This window comes from Colletotrichum aenigma (genome assembly GCF_013390185.1).
Source record: "Colletotrichum aenigma strain Cg56 chromosome Unknown KSG_Cg56_contig06, whole genome shotgun sequence".
In the NCBI taxonomy this organism is placed as follows: Eukaryota; Fungi; Ascomycota; class Sordariomycetes; order Glomerellales; family Glomerellaceae; genus Colletotrichum; species Colletotrichum aenigma.
The window spans coordinates 463,481-480,986 of record NW_023500912.1 but is presented as its reverse complement, the minus strand read 5'-3'; the positions used below and the strand labels follow the sequence as shown (position 1 = coordinate 480,986).

Genomic DNA, 17,506 nt, shown 5'->3' with positions numbered 1-17,506 from the left:
TTCGGATGTTCGACTCCAGGAATGAGTTACTCCATAGCCCGTAACTACCCGTCCATGATCTGGTCTTTCCATTGTTGTTTCGTTCATGTGCAGAGAGAAATCATCCACAATTTTATGAGAATGCTTGCCAAAGGCAGCTCGTAATATACGAAGAAATTTTGAGGTCGCCAAAGGTATTACTGGATGATCAGCATGCATGATCTGTTGTTGAGTTATGCGCTTGGACGACATGGGAGTGAGTCGGGTCTGGCGAGTACCTTCCGGACTTTAGGAATAAATCCAGGACACGCCAAAGAGTCTCTTCTTCCCGCGAGCCTGCGCTAGACTGTGTGCCTCTCAATCAGAGACTTGAACCGGGATGAACGGCATTTGCCAGGACGAGGGAACACGGGCAGACCATCGTTGTTCATTATTCACAGTCTTGAACTTGAAAACCAGTATTGAGTGTTTTCGCTGAATGGAGAAAAACAACATACGAAAACAAATAAAGAAAGGAAGAGCATATCAATAGGTGGTTTCAATTCAAATCCAAAGCTATTGCGGCATCCTCCTAGTATGCGTACTTGTCAGTCACTGTTGGCAATCAGACTTGAATCGTTGGCCAAAATCCAGGGACAATCCCTACTCGGCTCTCACGGAGGGAAACGGGGTGGGTCGAGAATGAAGACGGATGCTTACAAGCGAGATTACTTGTGGACCCAACTGCACTCAGGGGCAATGTGCTCTCAACCTCCAGAACTTTTTCCTGCAGTCGTTTGCTTTGCCTTTGCAGCAGGTTCCGGCCATTGACTCTAATGGGACGCTTAGAGAACGAGCAGCTTTCCACTCGCGGACAGACCAAGAGAAGGGACAGTTTCACACCGTCTGAAGCTAACGCCGCGACCCCGCTGCACGACCTCAAGTGCTCACCCAACCGGCCCGTCTCCCGCCACGGCCCGGGCTCTAGCCCCGATGCCCCTCGGTCGCTCGTAGTTCCGGTTCCGGTACCGGTGCCGGATTCGCCAGCGACTGGAGGTGGTCTCGCTCCGTCACCGCTGCCGGCATCCACATCGGCGCCCGCCGTGACTTCGTTCATCCCCGACCACAAGGGCTGTCCAACGTGCGCGCTTCACCAGCTTCAACGGAGGCATACTTCCTTGTGGCATGCCCCCGGGGGGACACAGAGCATCATCCAGCTCGTAGTACAACATGCTCGCCGACCGTGGGAACAGCCCACGCTCAACGACGAGATAAACATGCGCCGGGTGTGCTCGCTCGTCAACCAGTACGCCAATTGCAACGCCAGCAGGCGCATTACGTCATTGGAGCTATGCGAAGACTGCGAGGAAAGATATCTCTTTGAGATGGACTGATTCATGCATCCTTTCACCGTAAGTATATGCCCAATCATTGACTTCAAGTTTAGTCGCTGATCAGTGATCAACACAGAACTCCCATTGACCTCTTTCAATGAAGTGGGGATCATGTGCAACTGGTTGGCCGGTGGTTTATAATGTCGTGGAGCTTCCATGGAATTCGCAATCATCGATGAATGTCAAGGCTCAGGAAATTAGACGACGGTCACATTTAGTGCCGCTAAATCACGCAACTCGCTTCTTTATGCAGACCTGCCGACTGCTCTAATCAATTCATTTGATATTTCTCGTGGATCACTTGCTCTGTTGCCACTTCGACATTGCTTACCGTGGCGTCTTCGTAACTTTGCTCATTCCGCTGTTCCGGATCTGTCCTATTCTTGTCACAAACGCAGTCCAGCGGGCACAAAGATGCCGATGTTCTTTACCTCGAACCCCCGAACAAAACTACAAAGAGGTGGCGTGTCCAATGACCGACGCTAGTACCTGACTGAAAATTTTCGTTGGGCGCCTGGACATGTCGCGAGACCACCCAGAACCTTGACACTGATCGCAGATAGGTCAATTTGCTATATTGAGGGTAACACGGCGTTTTGATTGCTCAGAGCGACCTCCTGTTATGGTTTGTATGCAGCTAGTGCAGGGATATGTCCGCTTTAACCGCCAACCAACAGAAATCTGAGAAGACCAGGATGTCGCAGAGCGGCACAGTCACCCCTTCTTGGAGTCCGGATATAGAAACAGGTTGGCTTTCCCTGACAAGTGAACAATCAAAGGCCTGCCCATTGGTTATTGAAAGCTAAGCCCCAACTAATAAGTCGGCTGAACGGGTGGATAAGATTGCCCGGTCCGACGAACAACAACAACCTACCACTTGACATCCCTTCCTGCGCTCGTCTGCCCAGAACGCCAAACGCTGACACCAACTCACACAGTGAGCAGCGAGTTGTGAGCTGTGCCAGATCTCCACCATGCCTGCGCTTGGAAGCGAGGACGCGGCGTCAGCGAACCTAGCCAATAACCTTGTCTTTGTATCTCTTTCTCATCCTGGAGAGATAACAGCATGCGCTACCACGATCCGTTCCCACGCAGCTCGGACCGTCCATGCTCGTCGGCAGAAGTCCGTCAAGCGTCACCATCCTCGTCCCGAGAGTGACAGCTCGGATGACAAAAAGCCACATTCGATGACCCTGGTCAAGCAACGAGGGCCCGTACCCCAACAATATTTTCAATCCATACTGTGGCCGAAGGAATTCGACCCTTTCGATTCGTTTCTTAGATCACTGGCTCCAAATGAGGATAAGCTGATCAGGGTTTGTAAGTTGGCAGTTTCAGGATGAATCTGGGCTTATTTCCTCTAACCTTACGGTCTAGTCGTTCAGCACCGAGTGCTGAAAGCCATGTCATACCTTCCGGATCCACAGATGTCGTATATATCAGATCTCGATAGGTTCTGGCATTGCGTCACTATGTACTGGGTTCAAACGGCGCTCTGGAACAGCGGCATGCTCGATAGTTTGTTTCTCTTGACCTGTCGGTATATAGCTGACCGCGCTCCGGGCTGGAAGTCAGGATTCACACATCAAGCGTTGCATTACAAGCGAAGGTGTCTGCGTGGGATTGAGCACTCGGAGTCATTTACTGACCACGTCATAACAACACGAATGGCTATGGTAGCCGATGAGGTACGATTGTACCCTCCTCTCGCATGTTTCAAAGTCTGAATGTGCTGATAACTGACACGTCTACACAAGACCATGTTTGGAACCTCGACTCGGGTGGAGCGACATCTCCGAGAGGTTTGCGACCTGCTGCGGACAAGAGCGGCCAAAGAACGCAAAGAAGTCGTTGCTTTCAACAGACGCTTTGGAAATGTGTTAATAAGCTATACTCAAGGATGTGGTGGGAGTAGTCTTGGATCCGTGGGATGGAAGCTTCCAGATGCAGCTCCAGGTGATGAAGGTGAAATCGGGTTGGTGTTTTACCTCGGCAATGGGGATGCTTCAGCTGTGAACTTCTTTGCAAAATAGGTCACTGGCGGTTTCAGCATGGGGCTCAAAAGGGAGGTTCAGGGTCAATCAGTGACCATTGATGAATTATCTAGAACTTGGGAGAAACTAAACTATAGCGACTTCTGCATCTTCAGTGATGCAACCAGCCTCCGAGAGACAACTCATTCGGTCCAAATCTCCCTGTTGAATGTAAAAAGTGGCTCCAGCTCCCAATGTCCAGTGAAACTATCAATATAGGTGTCCTTAGCAGAATCCCTTAACCCTCTGACCAAGCCGACGTCTCCTGCCAGATCTCAATCGAGAATCGACTGAATGCTTTGCGGCACTTAGCATTGAGATCTTCTTGAACCAAAGTCCTTCATTTTCCTCATTGTCTGCTTGAACTTGCTTTGCGTCGGGGTTTGTGGGGTGACCATTGTGCCAGTGACATCTCCGTTGTCGCACGCGGGGTCCAGTGGCTTCCTCTGGCGCAAGTACAAGCCGCGGAGACCAGAATGGCCTCGCACTAAAGGACCTGGCTCAAAGATACTATCGTATTCTGTTTCATCATCATCAAAGATGTCCTCGTCTTTGTTGCCGTAACGCATTTTGCAAGCCATGCTCGAGACAACTTGGAGGAATTGAGTGACGGTCAGTGCAGGGTGAGCGAGTGCTGTGATGCTGTTCTGGTTCAGAGCCTTGGATAGCTGAATTGCCCTTGCAAAGGGACTGACAGTGTTGCCCTCTGCGCTGTTGTATTGGTGATTGTCGAAGTCGCTCTTATCTGGGTCGAGGGATGGATATGCGTAGTTGGACCTGACTATCGTCAGAAAAGTTCGGAGAGACGGATGAATTGGGATATTCTCTCACCTTCCCGGGCATTGAAATTTCTGCCGGAAGGAATTCTCGTGGTCTTGATATGAGATCAAGACGAAATCGTCATCACAGGAGTCGCAAGCGGTGATGAGACGGACCATGTTGATGTTTTTCGAGTGAGGATGCTGTTTAGGGATGATGTTGTCGTTGGCATATCTGCCGCCAGTTGTTTTCCAGCTTGCCTTCCTGATGTTGACGGATTTGTAAAATGATGGAAGTGGAATCTGAGCGAGCCTTTGCGAGCGACCTGGAGGCTGGAGTCAAGTGGGTGACGTGAGTGACGTGAGTGACGTGAGTGACGTGAGTGACGTGATTCAGTGAAGTACCTGAAGACAATGCCAATCGGGGGCAGGAGCGAGGACACGACACAAATCGCTCCTTCCTCTCCAAGTAGGCTTCTTTCTCTCTCCTGATCTGCGCTTTAGTGCATTGTCACTTGCCTCCTCTGGCACTGTGGGTCAAGGTGATGGATTCTAAAGAGTACGGTGCCTACCTACACAGGCACTCTCCGCCGCTCATCAGGCAGTCTCAAGATATGCAGCAGAATCACTAGACCTAGGGAAAATTTGCACAGTGCACATTATTTTCTTTAACTGTGCTGAAGCTATTCCCATCTCCCCGTCAAACGACCAGCGGGACGCGTAACGGACCATCTCAAGATCTTCCCCTCTCAGATTTCAAACCTCATCTATTTTCCTCTCCGATTTTTTTCGACTTCTTCCTGGGCATTGCAATCCATGCATACGAGCAGTCGCCGCATAGCAAATACCTTAACCCATCTTTTGTGTTCCTTCCAAATACGTCGAAAGTCGTGGACTTCCAAGTTCCTTCCCATAAGTTCCCCACAACTAGCACTATCGCTACATGTATCCGAACCTGCCAATTTTGAACGATCCAAGCAAGTCACAACGTTGCTATGAAGGAGACCAGCGACAGTGTCTTCGGGAAGTGGACGGAGAAGTGGGAGGACGATGTCGAAAAGGCCAAAGCAGCAGAAGCTTTTCTCCAACGTCGAAGACGTGAGCTCAAAGCAAGAATCACCGCAATCCGCCGCAAGAGGAAGATATCTCCTAAGCAACAACATGAAAAGAAGCCTGCGAGGCCCGAGAAGCAGGCTGCCTCGCTTGTGCCAGCTGACAATCGGGATATCAAAGCACTGTCGGTATCGACTTATTTCTGCAGGAACGACAAATGCTAACTCTTCACGGAACCACCAGGCCACGCGGACACCGGTCGAAACGGGCCAAGAAACCTCCTCAGAGCTTGCTAAGGACGGTGCTGATCGCCAAGAACCGTAAGAACATCGATCTTCTGTTGGTCAGCAGAAGGAAGCGTGCTCAGAGAGAGAGTGTGGCTCAGGGCCACGATGGCGGCGCGGCAGCGAACTCTTGATAAACGTAAGGGGAGGACATGGTAGCAGGTCTTTAATGGGCAGCTGGACTGCAGGGTTGGTGATCTGGGCGCTGTTACGTGGGGATGTCGTTGTGCTCGAGAATTTGTTCATCTTCCGAATCGCAAGATTGAGTCGAAATCATTTCACGCCCGCAGTGTGACAAAATAATTATTTTTGAGCATTTGCATGAGAAGGGCTGTTGAAATAAGAGGAACCAGCGCTAGGCAGGATCCCGCGGGCGTCTTTCCGTATGTTCTATACCTAATGAAGGAGGCTCGTATTAATTTGATTCGGTAGGTAGTTGGGCCAGCTGAAGTTGAAGTGCTGCTGGTGCTAGACACTCAGTCATCAGTGCGGAAACCAACTCTTGCTCCCACACCATTGCTTTGGTGAACTGGGTATACAAGAAAGGTCAAGTGCAGAAAAGAAACGAGATAAAAACAACTTTATTGTCCAAGAGTTGGATAATTCGTTCTACCCGCAACACACAAGGCCTATCCCACCCTCAGAAAACCAGCCCTTCTGCTCGTTACGATACCTCGACCACTGCTGTTCCTTTTCATACCATTCACCGAGTTCAAATCCATCCATAATGGTCTCTCTTGAGAATGCGACTTCGCCCGGCAGCGCTAAACTTACCCCTGCGCCCAGTCCGCAAAAGGATCACGCCTTGATTGAGTGCTCGTCAGAGGATGAAATCGTCACCAGCCCTGTCACGCTTGGCGGTCCCTCGAAATGTGCCTCGAGTTGCAAGAGGCGTCGCACGACCCTTCTCACGGCGCCTACGTCAACTTCTTCAATCTTCTTGCGTGATCCGCCCGCATCGCCTACCCCCACCCGCTATGCAAGACATTCTGGCCATGCGCGAAACTCTAAGGTTTGCACACTATTCAATTGGCTTTTACATTTTTTTGTCACTAAAATTCTTCCAGGCCTCCGCAAAGAACCCGCGCAAAATTGCGGTGGTCAAGAAGTCCCTCAATGACAAACCTCCTTCCCAGAGTACTCCCACAAAAGATGCACGCCCGTGGGACTACGACATCTATGACGTGATGGCGGAGCCGGAGATCCCGTCTTTCTCCTCTCCCACCGCAAACTTCGAACTTTGCGATGCCGTCCAAAGCTCCAGCTCGCCTGCTTTGACGTCGACAGCAGCTGCCCAGAGCCTACTCGGCAGCGTTGTATTCACGGCCGCAGAGATCTCTGCTATCATCCAAGATCTAGAAGATATCGAACTGCGCCAGGAAGGGGACGAGAGGCTGAGGATGCATATCAGGATGCTGAGGGAGCGTCTTGCGGAGTGAATATGACAGTTCTCGCCCGAGTGGAGACGGTCGAGCTGTGCGCAGCGCTTCAGGGGATTTGACCATGGTGGGATGAGGTCCTCTTGGCTTGGATAAAAGGATCATGATGTCGTGGAGGTTTGAGAGGTCGTTTACTTAAGTGTACAAACCTCTACCGTCCTGAGACGTCTCTGAATAATGTCCCTCAGTCAGGCACAAGGCCGTCCATGGTTGTTGTGGAATGCATTTATGAGGTGGTATTGGCCGCCTTCGTCAGAGACTTCAGCTTTGAACAGTTTTTTTACCAGTGAATAGTTGCAATCAGCTTTCCACAATCTCATCAGTTAGCAAGAGTCAGCAATGCTTGTACGAGCCCCCATGGCGATACAATGATTCTCCGATGAGACGCACGTAGCTCGTCTCTTCTAGTTCCTGGGATGTTGCTGATGCCGGCCGCTAATTAAGCTATCACCAGTCCACGAGTAAGGTCGAAGACTCCAAGTCAGCTGATGATCTCGCGGAAGGGCGCGAAGTGTTCTTGTCCCTGAGTAGCGTCATCGGCTCCGCTGTGGGGCATGCCAACGCGGGATCGGCAACTTCTCGCATGACCCGTAATCTCAATTCCCGGGTCACAATCGGCAAGCACCGAGTCGGCCTTGTCGTTTCAGGGCCGCCATCCCACATACCGTTTGACGCGCCACATGCCGTAGCTCACGGACGCGGGAGTGACTTCTTTAGGCGGTGATTCCGGTCTTCGGGTCCCACAATGGCGGAGACGGGGGCCGCGGGTCTCGTTGCCGTTGCCCGGCATTCGAACATTCTGGCGCCTTTCTACGCATGGCCCTACACTAAATATAGTCTATTCAGATAGTCGGGTCAGATGTTTGTCGGTTTTGACCCGCAGTAGCCCTACAAACAAACAAACGAGAATCGGAGATAAAACCAAAAGAGGGAAATCCATCGCTGTCGAGCATAACATAAGAATAGTGCTGATGTCTACCCGCACGTCCACATGGTGCCCTCACGATGATCCAGACAAGACGTGATGGATATGAGAAAGAAGAAGAATTGACCCTACCTCATTCGATCTTGTCTAGCCAAGGAAGGGCAGCAGACTGCTTCACCCCTGTGTACCCCACGATTCCCGAACATCCCAAACACGCCCACCTTTTCATGACATGGTACCACCAATTGCGGCTATGTTACCAACGTGCCACCACAGTCTCTAGACATCGTTGTTACGAAGTGGTTCAGGATATTTACCGGAGGCATGTCCGCCGTATGAACAGCCAGTATGGACCTCTGCATGTTGGGAGTGCGTCTCCCCTACGTCTTCGTCGAGAGATGTCAATGCCAGGGTCAAGAATCGTCCAGCTAGGTTCGAACTTGTGGACCAGCCTCAGTTCGCGACGGACCCCTGCCCACCCCATAAGTATCCCAGATCGAGCGAGTTAGCCCTGAGTTGTACATGAGGCTCAGTCAACAGGACCTTGTTCTGACTCCCTTTTAGGGTCTCATTCGACCCGGAGATCTCCAGCCATGCAATGGGGGTAGAATGGAGAGAGTCCGGTGGGTCAGTGGAACTTCACGACTAGGAGTCGAATTATTCATGGTTCAGAAAGAGAAAGAGCTATGCGTCGGAGGCTGAAGCAATTTATTCAGATGTTCGCGAGTCAATAGAACAATGATTTCACATAGCCCGCAAAAAGACACCAGGAGGGCTTGTATAAATAGAGAGGCTTGCCGCCAACTGAATGGCATCTTCTTCACCTCACTCACTCACCCACATTCATTCATCAATCAATAGTCCCAACTCGTTTATTCACCCCAAGTCTTCAACTCTCTTCCAGATCTCTATTCCTTAATTAACACCTTCAACACCACAAAAATGCAGTTCTCTACTATCTTCCTTGCTGCTGTCGCCTGTGCCACTGGGTGAGTCACCACACTGAACTGGGAGCCACAAGCCACGAAGTTACCTAATACAGATAGCGACTAACTTCAATATGAAGCGCCGTTGCAAACCTTCACACTCAAGCTTGGTGCGTCACCAACGGTCTCCAGGACAACGACCCCAAGGTATGGACGCACCCTCTGAGTGAGATTGTGTTGAAACTAACAATCACAGAACTCCGACGCCACGCAGGCTGCCTGCGCCCAGTACAAGCAACGACACACCGGAAATGACCAATGGGACATTTGCCCCGACTGCGAGATCGTGAGCCTTGTCATCCAGACACGTTGAATAACACTCCAGCTAACGTGAACCAATAGGGTGTCAAGGACAAGGACGTCCAGGTCTGCAACTCAGCTGCCAAGCACATTGGCGGTGACGAGTGGGAGGAGTACTGCATCCAATTCGGGGCTGAGAAGGGCAAGGCCAACTAAGTCTCTCACTCAGATGAACAAATCATGGAGGCAGGAGCATTTGCTGGAAGAGGGCTTTCGGTAAAGACTGCAACCCACCTTACCTTAAGACTAGATGAATGATAATGGGTTGCAAAATGATGTGAACGTTGGTGATCAAACGATGACAGAAATGGCCATCCAGTTATCGAATGCCTTGGATCTGCTCGCTTTGACCGGCCAAGACAACACAGAGTACCAAGGCCGATCGGGAACCCCAAGAAGAGTCAACGATCCATGTGAAAACTTGGCACTGCAGGGATCGGATGACTAACTGATGCATACCGAGTGGTATGTAGCTGAGCCCTTGAGATATGTAATCTTGGCTATCAGAGTACGAACAATAGCCAAACAAGGGCGAGAAGCGACATTTCATTCCAATGGGGAGCGCGGCCCCAATCTCAGGCTTCTCATGGCTGAGATAAGACTGATGAGGGACTAGATGAGACACAAACCAGCCCGCAGGCAACGAAGCGGGGCTCTGCGACATGTCTGTGCTGGGCACTATTGCTTTTGACCACATAAAAGAGTGCGGAGCTGAAAATACGGGCAAGCCTCTTATTAAAGGGCTTTTTGCTTGAAGGGTCTATGATAGAGCCAGGGTCAAAACTACCTAGGAAGCGCCGCTATAGCCGTGCAGACTTCCTCTTTTCTCTTTTCTCTATTTGTATTGTCTTTTTGCGGCTGTTTGAGATTCGATTCTGCATTGTTTGCACCTGTTGATCCCTTCGAGCGATGATCATTCAAGCCCGCAAAACTATCCACAAATGTGCTCTTACAAATATTTCGTTCAGAACGGACATTATTACATAGGAGGCATTGGTTATGTCAAACAGTCGCATTTAAAGCAACAACATCGCAAAGTTCCATTCAGATGGGTAGAATCTGTGGTGCCCTGCCAAGAAATGATTGGTTCAGCTTGAGGACACGAATGTTAAGTAGACGCAGTGCACTGAGTATACCCCTTAACTGAAATCAAAGAACCAAAACATCGGACTAAAGTAACCGCCTTTTTACTGACCCTTAGCAAGTATTGCCCCATGACGCTGCTGCGTCTTGTCCCCTCAAATCTCGTCCTCCTTCTCAGCTGCTAGAATATGAGCGATACTCGAGTTGATTAGCGAAAGCATCATAGAGAGTGGCAGGAAGAAGCTCAGGGGAGAGAAGTGTAGCTAGTAGCTGGCGAACATATTTACCTGTTACCAGCCTCAGCTCATAGCTTTTTAAGTGACGGCTGCCCCGATAATGAGGGTTATCGAGACCCGCGACCAGCTAGAATGGCTTCGTATAGGCAACAGCCAATATAGTAAGGGTTGGGGCGTTGCTTTGTCTTTGGTCAAGCATATCCATCGGTGCTGGAAATACCACTGCTGTTACAATTTGGACGAGTAAAATTGTGTTGATGACGCGTCACCATATGAATAGCCAGACTTGAAGTCTTGGCTGTCTCTCGTCAAAACATCCCAAGGTGATGAGAATTACAAGGTAATCAGCTCACAGGTCCGGCAGGCATAAGATTACTACCACGGCAGGCTGTATATAAGCCGGAAATAGCTGGTAGTAGTTTGCTGCACCTACTTATGCTTTGAACCAAGGCATCACGCACTGGTTACTGGCGTTCTTTTGGCGGATCAGGTGTCTCAGTGCCGGATAGCGGAGAGGGAGTTGGAGGTCTCAGCGGTGTGTCTCAAGCCTCGCCATCGATTATTACCGGACAGCGCGACAGCCAAGCACCACCCGCAAGGGTGGTTTGTGTGTGAGTGTGGCATGTTGTGTAACCTCATCCATTCCCTCCGGCGGGTTCCTCCCAGTCCTTTGGTAGGGTAGTGGAAAGTTGCTTATTTTGGCCGATCTTTTGTTCTCGCCGAAAGTAGCGAGCAGGCCGTCTTCACTTGGTCTCCATCGCCGAACCTTCCCACTTCGTCATGTTAAAACACACACATTCTCATCTATAGTCCCTCGTTCTGCAGGAGTGACTTAGTCGCCATTTGACGGGTTGAAAAGTTAGCTCGCGGAGCTGGATCCGATAGGTCTCATGCTGTAAGACATGATGCCTCCGAAATAGTCGCGTTCAACCAAGCGAGAAAAGAGACTCTTTCGTCTCGAGTTCTGTCCAGTTACGCACCACATGTTGACTTCTCCTGTTCAGCTACGTTGCCGCTTGAACAGGGAGGAAGAGACAACAAATCGACCAATGAAGTCAATGCCAGAGCCTCGTTTTCATCTTACATCGCAGGTGGCCCATTTTCGCTTGATAACTCGGGCTCGCATTGGTGTATCTTGTCAGTACGAGGATTTCCAAATGTTCTCGTTTGGCCTTCATAAAACCTCGCCTCTCACCCGTAGCTTTCAACAAGCGTTTTATACTTTACGCCTTCACTCGCTCCCCAACACACCCGAGACTCAGCCCACGTCATCACCAACGTACCGATATAGCCTTCGGACCCTCTTCAGTAGAAAGCCCCAGGTTTTACTAGTCACTGTCAACGTTCATTACCCCGAAACATGTCGTGCTCGGCGCATGATTACTACGATTACCATGAGAAAAGCAGCCTTTCGAGTCCCTCATGGTGGGATACGGTCTTGAATTCAAATGAAGCTGGCCAGGGAGATCGTCAGGAACAAGGGGCATCGTGTAGTCCATCCAGCTATGCCAGCGGTGGCAACGGTCTTGGCGATTACTTTACACACACCGAAATCATCCACTGCCACCCACAGGAGCCAAAGCTAGACCTCAACATCAAACAAGCTACCAAAGCCCAACTTGAATGGTTTCTGACTACCCATTGGGGCCAAAATGATTGGCTACCCATTCGATGGCAAGATTCCTCAAGTACATACAGGACAGTTCTGGCTCAGTTAGCACTGTCAACCAAACTATGGCTGCGTCACCAACCGCTCATACCATTGCCTTGGCTTTGGTATGAACATTCGGATCAGAATTTGTGCGGTGCTTTTGTACGTGCCATCCACCAACGCAAACCTGGGACGGTTCCTCTGCTCACAGCCGACAATGCGAAACGTGCTGTCCAGCTTTTGAGGTCCCAGTTTTGGCACAAGACGAAGATCAATCCATCTGAAAAACGATATCTGGAGGACCAGGAGGGTTCCGGCCGCACATATACTATGGCAAGTACAGCCGCTGATGGCTGCACGTATGACTAGTATATGTGGTGCCAAGAAAACTGTGATACATACTGATGATGGTTGGTGGTAAAAGGTCACGGTGGCGACGTTGTTCGCTCAGATCAAAACTAAGCAGACGGTCCCAAATACCTAGGAGATGAATCTGAATCGTAACCTTTTATTTGGTCAGCAACGGAATACTCATAATATCTCCCCAGTCTTCAATTTAAGAGTGAGCTCTGTTCTAGTGTGTTTTTAAAATGAGGACTTTGCTGTTCTTCTGATCCTATTTCTTTATGCCGCCTTTAGGATTGATCTTAGGTTGTGGACAATCTTCGATATTTAGACTCCAATTTTAAGAGCTTTTCGGTCCAGGCGGATAATTAGGGCGATGAGGATGACGATAGAAGAGACCATGACCTGAACGATGAGCATAGAAGGGGCCGGCATAATGAAATTTTAGTAAATAGAACCTCGTCCTTTGGATAGCAGTAACAGCAAAGCCCTCGTTTCAAAGCAAGTCTTCAACGTCTTTTCCACCCGCCTCCATCAGGTAGACATCCCGTTCGTGTTCCTCTACAACGAATCTGCCTTCCTTGATCTTAAGAATATAATTCAGCACTCTCTCGATCCATTCTCGGGCCACCTTTCCCCATTTAACCATGTCGTTTGCATTCATTCTAGGGCCGTTCAGATGGGATCTCAAGATTTCGAGAAAACCACGGTAGTTTTCGGGGGCGGTGAAATCGTTGTAGGACGTGGCCGCGTAGAGGTCGTCGGTGAGGCCTGCGGCTTCAGCTCGTGGGCCATACTTGCGTCGCATGTGTCGAGCCCACCTGGCGTTCTCAAGATCCTCGCATAATTCGACAGATGACGACCTGCCGTTGCACTTTCCAATATGCGCAGCAAGTGCGGCGTCGCTGATGCGTTTGTCGGTGGGAATGCAGCGCCATTTCTGGATGAACTGGCGGGAGATTGTGTCCATGTTGCCTGCCGTTGTTAGCTAGGTGTCGCTCTTGAGGATCGTTTGATGCAGGCGGACGGGCATACCTTTCCGGCGATCGCTTCAACTCTTAGTTTTCTTGGGCTTTCCAAATGGAGGATGTTTGTCTAGGTGGATTTTCTGCAATATCTTCGGCAGAGAAGGGCACATCCTGTTATTGGTTGGATGGTCCAGGTTAGTTCTTTTCAACATCGCCGAATAAACGGAGATAGAATACGCAGTCTTACTGGCTCCTTCAAGTTTCACTCATCCAATCAGTATATGTCTCGCTTGTTCGCTTTTTTCAGATGTTTTTATCATTGATGATGAACAAGACGCAGTTCAGAGAGCGGCACGGCCTGGGCTTGGAAGCACCCGACCCTCTTTTTCCTTTGGGAAGGACCAGATTCCCCCACCACCTTCCTGACGCTCTGAAAAGTCCGCAAGGGGGCCTCCTACGTCTTAGAAAATCTAGCAACACTGCTGAAAATTGCTTGAAATCTGTTTCACATCTTACTTATGCGAAGTATTGTTTTCCATGAGCATTCTCGCAAATACACCTTTCTGCTCCGATATCCAACATGGCTGACAAGAGTCCCTGAACCGGCGAGGTCTCCTTCTCTGCCATCATCCTCGCCGAAGGCCAAACGATGAGAATTCCAGCAGTCCGCCACGAAAAGAACAATCCCCTCGTCCGAATCTATCTCAATTTCTGCGACTCGTTGAACCTAACTAAGAACATCGCTGTCGCCAAGTCCCATACCACCCCAAGCCGCGTCCTGCGCTCCAGGCACACCCTGGAACTCATGGAAGCTGCTACCGCCATGCATCAAGCGCCTCATCGCGGCTTCTCAACGACTATCGACAGATCTACACGGTCGCCCGACGTCAGCAAGAAACCAAAGGCCACGAAGGCCGGGTTGGATGCCGCCATGCATGTTCTCCGAAATTGAAAGATCACTGGTCTGCATACTACAGTTTCCAAGCGACAATGCCTTCGTACACGCCACGGGCCTTCTGAACCCGAACCCGTCATTAACGAGACCACAAAGATTCGAACGGGAGGTAAGGGGGAAGGAGGCACGCCGAACATCCACAGCAAACCGTCGTCCTTGGCTAGTCACAGGCACAAGCGCATTGACGAGCGTGAATGAACATGAATTGGGGAGTTGCTGAGTGGCGACAAAGGGTTCGAGAGGACATGGTCCAAAGTACGTTTCAAGTATCAGAGATTTGCTTCGTGGTATGCTAAGATAAGCACATGCTGGCCTATGACCGGAAATTCTTCGCGATAGAGCAGAGCTAAACCATCTAAACCGTGATCACTTCCATTCCACCCCATTCCAGAGCCCGAAAAGTGCCTGCACTCTTCATTCCTGCCACATCAATACCGATTCTAGAAGACCAATCAATGGCCTCTAGTTCCGCCAGAGTTTTCTGTCCGTGAGTTTGTTTGAATGCCCCACGGAAGATGAGAAAGACGCGAGCAACTGTGTCAGGTCGGGGCTCAATCTCCAAATGAGCAACCTTCTGGAAGTCTGATTGGGGCACGAAGTCGAACGCAATATCTTGGCCCCTGTCGCGGATTTTCATAAACTTGGGCAACCAGTACACAATGAACTCGGTGCGCATGGCTGGTGTCAATGTCAGGGTCTGCAGGACCTTATCGAGATAAGGCAGAAATTTGTCGAAGGACAATATGTGCGCGGCTGGGCCCTTAAGGCAAAGGTGTGGGCTCTGAGGGTTGAAAGGATAGTCGGCTGAATGTTCTGGAGCGACGCATCCGTCTGCGAAGGCCTCGGCTTCCCAAAAGAGGTAGCTGCCCTGCAACTTGGTCCCTGAAGCTCCTAAAGTCTCGAGCGTGCCATCCGGGCATACAGAGACTTGCCACGTGACGCGGTATTTGCCAGAAACGATCGCGGGCTTGACGATCGGATAGAGAGTAGAGAATCCCCAGTGCTGTGTGAGGGTAACGTCTACGGAGACAGAGGAGAGTTTTGTCGGAGACATGAGGTAAATGGCAGGCTTGCCCCCGCAAAGTCTAGGAACGAAATGAATCAAGTCGTTGTTCTTGACTGAGTAGGAGGCCAAAGTCCGATCATCCTCCATTTGACTTCCCTGAAAGATGAGTCGTTGGGCCTCGGGAGGCGCGCTCTCCCATTCATAGTATAGAGTTTTGAGCTCCCCAACCGTGACTGAGGCTTTGGTTTCTATGGGGGTGATCTTTCCAGTCACTAATGGATCCATGTGAGCATACAAAGACATCGGGTGAAGAGGGAGCACAGGGGTTATACTTGTTTTGACGTGAACGACGAAGCTTGAAGTCGGCTGAGGGGCTTTCCCAGTCTTCGTCCGCTTTCTCTTTGGTCCAGGATCCGTAGTTTGCTGTGAATGTAGCTTGGAGAAGAGGAGGATGCTTTCGTTTGGGATGGCGTGGGAGGCAGTAGGATCAAGCTCGACCTCTTGGTCCAGGAAAGGGGGCGTGAATTGAACAAGCAAGTCGGCATCTCCAAGATTGAACTCCGCACGCGCCTTTTGGATGAGCGACTCATACGAGTCGGGAAGTCCGATGAGGCGGCGACGATGATCAAAAACAATGATAGCCACAGACATGGCGAGGCTTGCTGGTCAGCGTAGTCGTGGAAGAATATGCGTTAGAGGCGACGATGACAGATTCAGACTGTTGGAGAACGATGGTGAGGAGGGAGACTTGCGATGGGGAGATCCAAATTAATGGAAAGCTCTTGTTGAGATGATTGTTCAAAGAAGAGATTTCAGTTATTCGGTAGAATTTGACCGAAGCCTAAAGGCGAGGAGGTCCTGTATCGGGGAAGGAACGGTGAAAACAAAGCTGACTGTTGTCGAAGGTTCAAGGCAGGAAGGCTCCACGCAGACCCGAGTACGTTCTGGAAGTGGCCACCTGCCCATTCTGCTGAGTATGGTCATGGGATACTAAGTAGAAGCAATCATGAAAGTAGAGACGACGACAGCAAAGACAACGACAGTAGTTTACATTTCCTCCTCAGCTACGTTCTTTGACAGCGAGATTGTCAGTCAACGCACCATGGTCATATGCTGACGGGAAGCGCGAATGATCACTATTTCAGGGAGACCATGGTATGGGTAACTATCAAGATTCCGTTCTATTGCCCAGAAAACCTTTTGGTACGATAGAAAAGCACAGCGAAGCAGAGATCCCGATCCATCCCCGAAATTAGACGCTCGCTGCCCATAAACCAGGTACAAAAGTCCTAAAGAATGATGCTTCATGCCACCGCCGTCCCCCCAAAAGATATCCTTCATCCATCTGGGCGATTCATGATCCAAACTTTCTGTCCGAATGGTCCGCCGGGTCTTGATCAATCGTCGAGGCTGACCATGCTCGTAGTGGTAGGATCAACGTCGCAGCCAGAAAACAACTCCTGCAGCAACCTTTTGCCGCGTTCAATGAGCAAGTCGTTTACTGGGCCGTTCCGAACCAGGAATGTCACAGCGGCATAGTCGCGGCTCGAGGTAGTCGTGATCTTCTCGTTTCTGTGAATGGCTGGAATTTGCAAGCGGACTTGGGTTGCTGCGGTAGGTCTGAATGGACTAGTCGTTGCTGTTTGGCGGTCGAATGCGGAAGATCGGGGGCGTATCTGGGCGGTGGTTTGACGCGAAGATGTAGTATTGTAACGGTCTGTCTGGGACTGGATACTTGCAACCTCGTCATCATCGACATCGAGCGCAACTACCGAGTCGTCTGACGAGGAGTTGGGTAAGTAGTGTTCATTGTTGGTGGAAGCGTATGATCCGTCAGAGCTATCTGAATTCGAAGATCACGTCAGCCGTTGTTGCCCAGAAAAGATGTGAACAGGCATACCGTCGTCAGTAGAATGATAGCGAGCAGCTGTCTTACTCTTCCGCACAGGACGAGACACTCGAGCGGGAGTTCGAGGAGCCGGCGCAGGACGCGCATGGGGTGTCGATCGGTGAGGCTTTCCAGGTTTAGGAACCTTCTTGGTCCGGAGCCTGACCTTCTTGCCCGGGTCGTGGGGCAGGATTTTGGCATGTTGCTTCTGACGAGACATCGTGTGAGCCAAGCGCGACTAATC

At 50.5% G+C, this 17,506-nt stretch overlaps 8 protein-coding genes across 8 annotated transcripts; 4 read left to right on the top strand and 4 right to left on the bottom strand.

Annotated features, from left to right (window-relative positions):
- Nucleotides 1-794: 794 nt before the first annotated feature.
- Nucleotides 795-1,352, top strand: CGCA056_v009147 (uncharacterized protein; the record flags this gene model as incomplete). Its single annotated transcript, XM_037324394.1, has 1 exon — nt 795-1,352. The coding sequence occupies one exon, from the start codon at nt 795-797 to the stop codon at nt 1,350-1,352; it is 558 nt and encodes a 185-aa protein (XP_037176673.1).
- Nucleotides 1,353-2,326: 974 nt separating this feature from the next.
- CGCA056_v009146 (uncharacterized protein) lies at nt 2,327-3,267 on the top strand (the record flags this gene model as incomplete). Its single annotated transcript, XM_037324393.1, has 6 exons — nt 2,327-2,355; nt 2,418-2,475; nt 2,531-2,672; nt 2,730-3,040; nt 3,110-3,154; nt 3,217-3,267. The coding sequence occupies 6 exons, from the start codon at nt 2,327-2,329 to the stop codon at nt 3,265-3,267; spliced, it is 636 nt and encodes a 211-aa protein (XP_037176691.1).
- Nucleotides 3,268-3,693: 426 nt separating this feature from the next.
- CGCA056_v009145 (uncharacterized protein) lies at nt 3,694-4,323 on the bottom strand (the record flags this gene model as incomplete). The annotated part of the gene is made up of 2 exons (XM_037324392.1): nt 3,694-4,162; nt 4,217-4,323. The coding sequence occupies 2 exons, from the start codon at nt 4,321-4,323 to the stop codon at nt 3,694-3,696; spliced, it is 576 nt and encodes a 191-aa protein (XP_037176688.1).
- Nucleotides 4,324-6,475: 2,152 nt separating this feature from the next.
- CGCA056_v009144 (uncharacterized protein) lies at nt 6,476-6,919 on the top strand (the record flags this gene model as incomplete). The annotated part of the gene is made up of 1 exon (XM_037324391.1): nt 6,476-6,919. The coding sequence occupies one exon, from the start codon at nt 6,476-6,478 to the stop codon at nt 6,917-6,919; it is 444 nt and encodes a 147-aa protein (XP_037176819.1).
- A 1,867-nt stretch (nt 6,920-8,786) lies between these two features.
- Nucleotides 8,787-9,286, top strand: CGCA056_v009143 (uncharacterized protein; the record flags this gene model as incomplete). Its single annotated transcript, XM_037324390.1, has 4 exons — nt 8,787-8,833; nt 8,911-8,977; nt 9,027-9,116; nt 9,173-9,286. 4 exons carry the CDS (start codon nt 8,787-8,789, stop codon nt 9,284-9,286), a joined length of 318 nt encoding a protein of 105 aa, XP_037176677.1.
- A 3,655-nt stretch (nt 9,287-12,941) lies between these two features.
- CGCA056_v009142 (uncharacterized protein) lies at nt 12,942-13,415 on the bottom strand (the record flags this gene model as incomplete). Its single annotated transcript, XM_037324389.1, has 1 exon — nt 12,942-13,415. One exon carries the CDS (start codon nt 13,413-13,415, stop codon nt 12,942-12,944), a length of 474 nt encoding a protein of 157 aa, XP_037176700.1.
- A 1,308-nt stretch (nt 13,416-14,723) lies between these two features.
- On the bottom strand, nt 14,724-16,025 carry CGCA056_v009141 (Polyubiquitin; the record flags this gene model as incomplete). Its single annotated transcript, XM_037324388.1, has 2 exons — nt 14,724-15,646; nt 15,707-16,025. 2 exons carry the CDS (start codon nt 16,023-16,025, stop codon nt 14,724-14,726), a joined length of 1,242 nt encoding a protein of 413 aa, XP_037176675.1.
- A 746-nt stretch (nt 16,026-16,771) lies between these two features.
- CGCA056_v009140 (uncharacterized protein) lies at nt 16,772-17,482 on the bottom strand (the record flags this gene model as incomplete). The annotated part of the gene is made up of 2 exons (XM_037324387.1): nt 16,772-17,217; nt 17,275-17,482. 2 exons carry the CDS (start codon nt 17,480-17,482, stop codon nt 16,772-16,774), a joined length of 654 nt encoding a protein of 217 aa, XP_037176676.1.
- Between the last annotated feature and the right edge of the window lie 24 nt (nt 17,483-17,506).